Here is a 5,911-nt window from a genome sequence, read left to right on the forward strand (position 1 = left end):
GTCCATTTCACACAGGGCAGACTTAGTTCTTATTAGCTTCTCCCCCACACCCCCCACTTTAATGTCTCAGCCCAGAGAGACTTAAAATAGGTCAAACTTTTCAATCTAAGTGATGGAGACATGAAAATTGCAGCCTGCTCTTTGGGGAGCTGAGCACAGTGGGGTAGAGCCAATTTCATTTTGACAGCAGTGAGATCATTTACGCAGTTGTTTTAGTGAGCTCAGTTGGTGCAGCGCTTCCCTGGGCTTTGTGAACACACACATAAATCTCTCCAGCTTCACTCACTGTTGATACAGTGCCAGACACCTTCAGTCTAGTTTTCTGCCTGTACAGGTCAGGTTTAGAAAAAAACAAGAAAAGCCAAAGTAGGGGGTGTTGGCAGATCCAGCAAATGACAAAATTGTCAACACTCTGACCTAATAAAAATACTTCAGCCTGAAAGTAAAATAAATTATAAATTTCAAGAAATGATTTGGCACTCAGGTTGCAGCAGTGCAACTCCCTGGTAATTATTTATAATTCCACTTTATTATAGATTATTTTGGCTTGGAGATAGTGCAGGGATGTAACATGTCAAATGGGCTGAAGCCAAGTTTCGCATACAACCTCCTCTAGGAAGCACCGAAAGGGCATACCTTTATGTAGGTGACTGGAAACCCCAAGGTTTCCCCTCCTCTTTATCAGCTGCAAGGATGAAACATCCTGCTCAGAAAGAACTTCAGCTTCTAAACATCAGTGAATTTCTGAAAATTATCAACACTTCTAAGCAACTCAGAAGACAGATACCTCACTGATCATCAGATGCACCCAATAAATGCTGAGATAATTTATCTGATGTTCCCTCCCTAAGATTTGGCTATAAGCTTTTCAAAGGAGCATTCAGAATCCTAGAGAAGTCTATTTGCAAACTATTCCCTAGAAACCTGCTCAGCATACTTGTTATCAATGTTCAGTTACCCTTGCTGCTGCTATTCCCCATGCAAAGCCTAGTTTTGGACAAATTGCAATGAAACTTCATTGATATCAAGTACACCCACATATCACAGATTCCTTTGGACAACCAAGCTGTCGACCAGATATCCTCATCCAAACACCATTCCTGTGCATCACTGCAGAGGAGGTATTGGTGGAAAAAAAAAATCAGCACTTGGCTGCTGCTAACCTGCTAGACCTCTCACAGCTACAATCAAAACTCATGCAGCACAGGAATGGCCTTGAAGGAGAAAAATATCCATACTTAGGTTTCTAGGTCTTCACTGCTTTCACCACCAAGTACTCTTTCCTACATAGATCTAAATCTAGTAGATAGTGCTCCACACAGCTAATCTTGTCAAGTCTTCGTGAACAGATCCTAAACATTCACTGGATAGCTCCTTGCTCACTCAACAACCGTCTTGTGTGAAAGTTTGCAATTTTAATCGTGGCTCCTAGGCAGGCCTGGAAAAGAGACAGAGGTATTCCAGTGCTAGCAATGGTGGCAATGCTTGGCTGCCCATTTCTTCAGCATATTAAATCAAGTCCCAGTACCTGAAAAAAATTCAGGTGATGAGGAGGGGCTGGCTGGGACGATTTCACTTTCCTAGTGAGCACCTGCCCCCCTCATCAAAAGAGTGTGGCCTACGTCCTCCTGCAGTCATCAATAATGTTAGATACTTTAGAGAAATGGAAGCCTGTCCCTTCTGTTGTGTTTTGGCCTATGGACTGCACTATTGCCTCTTGGATAGAGCTACCCCCATCTTGAGTTTCTTATCCTCAAATAGAGTATGGCAAATGCAATTTATCTGGAGATGGAACCCAGTTCTTGTAGCAGCTCTTAGCTGGTGTTACACTGCATCGCTCAGGCAAATAAACAGAAGACCATGGGGCCAAAATGTTGCATTCCCCGTCCAAGCTCCAAAAATACACCAGGTTCCAACTGATTAGAAGTGGTCTTTTTCTATGCCAGCCGTGCACAGGACTGCTGTTGTTAACAAGTACAGTAAAATCCTGGAGTCATAGGTAGGCCATTAGTAGAGTCTGCAGTTGTGGAACTCTTTGTTGAGATAAACCTGACCTCTTCCAGGTTTACGCATGATCTTTTTTTTGGCAAAAGCTTCCCTCAATGATGTAGCAGAGGAGAACACAAGCAGGTAACATTGCACAGAAATAATATCAGAAGCTTCATCTGTAACAAGTTCAACAGTCACATCAGAGAAGAACTGGCATTTTCTTTGTACACAATATGGGCCAGTTACCATCACAAGGGGCATGTTAGAAATACAGAAAAATTTGATACTATGAGGATTCAGTGTTCTTGACAGCTGCAACCACTTCTATCATGTCCCTCAATTCTATTACCTCGTAGGTACCTATATAATACCCATTACTATCACGCACACGACAATCATGATACCACACCACTACAAAGAGACAGCAGCAATAATGCTTCCCTAATATAAAGGTAGTTAACCAAGGCATGAAAATATTAACCAGCTTCCCCAAGGATGACTACAGCTGAGCAGGGAATAGAAATCAGGTCTCCAGGATCCAAGGCTAGTGCCTAGTAACTTCCTTGCATTAAACTGGTGTGGGTGCCAAGGTACATGATTGACAGCCCAGAGGTTGCAAGCTCAAGGCCAGAGCAGAAGCACACATGAAGCACACAATGAATCTGAGAATTCTGCTAAATACCTTATCACAAGGACACGAGGAAAGGAAAGTGCAAGGTTGTGATAAATAAGTGCAAGATAATAAACAGAGTATTGAGCAGTATATGCAAAAGCTGCTGTTTCATAAGCAACTTTTTCACTTACTAGCTGATAACTTTAAATTTCTCCAATAACAGGAAGAAAAAAACCTCTAACTACTTTATTATACCGCTTTCCCACTGTCATTGCATAGAAGCACAACAGGCAAGGTACTGGATATATACTTGGTAACAAACAGAAAACAGAATACAAGACAAATTTAAGCCAATCATCTTAAGACAATCCCCCCGAGAAGTTAACCAAAGCTCCTGGCCAAGATCTGAGACACAACAGACCACAAATTTCTTGACTCTGCCCGAAATGCGAACCTGGAGTGGGTAAAAATAATCCAGAAAAATCAAAAGAGCAAGTTTTAAATGAAAGAAAATTTAGTTCCTAAACTCAGAAGCAGAGCCCAGGCTGTTCAGATAAATGGGGCAGGGTAAGTTTATTAAATCATGCCACCATCTAGTGGGAAGGAAGTTGCACATACATGCATATACCCGCTCATTTAATATTTACATTTTGGATGCAATACAGAAGAACAAAAGTAAAATCTAATAGCTAAAATGCAGTGTCTTTTCTTTTCAAATCCTCCGTCACAAACACCAATATTTCCCTATCTCTGTGTAAAATACTGTAACCATTGCCATCTAGTGGCTAGTTTATTAAATGTAAGTCTCAATTACTGTAGGCAGTGTAGGAGACATCAGGGTTTGTTTTTTGTTTTTTTAGTAGAGTTTGATCCTTCTGAATTGTTTCCATCTACAAGTCTCTTTTTTCTGGAGAGACATACCCTAGGGTAGCAAAGGGGAGCTGGGTCAGGGACAGAAAGCCCTCTTGAGCTTTTGTTGGACATGCCAAAATCTTGGTAATATGAACCATTTGATTAAAAAAACCCCACAAGAATCATTAAAAGAAAAACAGAGTCAGTTCTGGGTCATAAGAATATTATTTTTTTATTTTCCTACATATTCTCAGATACATAAAATATGCTGGTAACTGTAACGGGGTGGAGATTTAACCATTGAATTTTTTTTTTTTAACATGTAAGTCTAAAGCAGCAAACTGCCCTTTTATCATGGATTCCTGTAGTTCACTTAATATTCAATCTTCTCAAGCTCATCCATGTCATCTGGGTCCAGCTTCTTAATTTTGGTTCCTTAAAAAAAACCCAGAGACAAACAAAAAAACAACAACAAATAAGTCTCCAAACTGCACTCCACCAGTGGTCACTCTTCTGCAGCAAGAATTTTATACGGAAATTTTTGTTTTTGTGGGGGATTTTCAAATTTTCTTGGAAAGAGATAATAAGGATCTTTAACTTATCAGGTCAATAATATTGATACAAGCATTATCACAATAATGGGGACTATTAACAATCAAAGTAGAGCTACCAAGGGTCAAACTGTAGAGAATTTACCAGCATGCGAGTTTGACATGTCTGCTAACATATTCTAAAATAACTTTAAGAGTCCTTTTTTTCCTTGAGATGTCCATTTAACAACTTTCTACCATTTACAATTGTTCTATAGAACATTATCATGTGTTTTCTTGCACATATATAACACTTTATGTGGGTGGAAATATCTGTACGAGTATTCAGTATAGTATTTCCAGTCGAAGTACTTCAAGTGATAGTCAAATAAACTTTGAGAAAGCACAATGTAAACTGGATTAAGGCAGCTGACAACATAAGGCTACTATCCAAGGGAGACAAAGGCTGGGAACTTCTCAAATTAAAAACAGTGAACAGTGTTAGATTTCTAGATGAATCCCAGGTGTTGTGCCTTATCTCCTTACTTTGCAGGGATGTTGTGATAACTAGGTAGTGTTTGGAAAACACTTAACAAATAAAGAGGGTTATATGCGCTAAGTATTATTCTAGTGAAATAATTAACATCCCTAAATCTCAAAGTTTAACAGCTTTACGGCGTAAAAGTTGTGAAAAAGAAAAATCAGATTATCCAAGATTAAGGTATTAAAAGATGAGTGGAATTAGAGATCACGCTTAAGGCTCATTTTACTAATTCCACTCCTGGCTGTACTTGTGCACATACAACTTGAAAAGGAAATGCCTTTTTTGGCAACACAAGAGTAAATTGGACAATTTTCTTGCTCCTGTCCCATGAAACAGGTTTATTTAGACCTAAACAATCTAGAACAGATACAAGATAGCTTTAGTGAGCATTTGAGAAAACTGTCTGCCACCTCATGTATTAAGATTAAAAGTTAACTGTACATCTTACTGAGGTGGCCTGACATTGCCCAGCATAAAAATGGGAAAGCTCACCATCTGGCTTGAAATTTCCCATGTCAGGTTTCTGTCTCTCACAAGTTTCTGGAATATTTCAGTTTAAATGTTTTAGCAGTTTTGCTAACAAGACTAGGAATTACACTATCCCTCACCGTGCCCATGGTAAAAAGTGCATAAAAGTCTTAGACATGATCTCAATGTCTCCAGGTCCTGATGTAGGGGCAAGAGACAGCCTTTAATTACAAGGTATGCTTTTTGCAGCCTGGAGGAGGGGTTCGGGGTTCAGGGGGGGATACTGTAAAGGTTGCTTAACCCAGCTGGTCACTAATTGGGTACCAGTCACAGAACTCTGCGGTCTGACTTGTGGAAGTGCTGAACCCTTGCAGGAGGCAGCAAAGTCAGTAAGAGCTGTGTTCTGAACATATTCTGAAACCTCAAGCCCTAAACATCTACAACAAGGCACTCAAAAGCAGATGCTTCTGACCCTCATCTCTGCCTACAGCAGTCAGATGTTACAGTGATGATGAGTGCCAGAAGAAAGCCCATGAAAAAAATTAACAAATCTGTCTTTAAAGCAGAGTTTCTATAGCGGGCAGTAAATAAAGCCTGAAGCCACACACACAACAGGAAGAACACAAAGCACTAAGCACAATTCATCCTCACCACTGAGGCAGGGAACCTGTAGAAAAGCAGCATGTCACTGGGGGAAATTTAGGTTGCCAATATATGTGCTTGGGAGTGTGTGCGTGTGGGGGGGTGGGCTTTAATTAGAGTGGTTTCTGGAGAGCCACAATAACTAAAAAGCCGCAGCGTCATGTGTATTAAGCCCCTGTGTGTTTAAAAATTGCCATGCAATGCTTTAACTAAAGCTCAATTGACAAACTGTAGTTAAAGCCCCCCATGGCCATTTTGAAACCGGGGGGGGGG

The 5,911-nt window shown here is 40.3% G+C and overlaps 1 protein-coding gene across 1 annotated transcript in view; it reads right to left on the reverse strand.

Annotated features, from left to right (window-relative positions):
• Nucleotides 1-3,667: 3,667 nt before the first annotated feature.
• Nucleotides 3,668-5,911, reverse strand: part of DDX25 (DEAD-box helicase 25) — a 35,250-nt gene continuing 33,006 nt past the window's right edge. The window contains exon 10 of the mRNA XM_025216315.1: nt 3,668-3,889. Within this exon, the coding sequence (XP_025072100.1) occupies nt 3,828-3,889 (62 nt within the window). The 3' untranslated portion in view covers nt 3,668-3,827. The remainder of the gene's footprint in view (nt 3,890-5,911) is intronic.

Source organism: Alligator sinensis, unplaced genomic scaffold, assembly GCF_000455745.1.
Source record: "Alligator sinensis unplaced genomic scaffold, ASM45574v1 scaffold1368_1, whole genome shotgun sequence".
In the NCBI taxonomy this organism is placed as follows: Eukaryota; Metazoa; Chordata; order Crocodylia; family Alligatoridae; genus Alligator; species Alligator sinensis.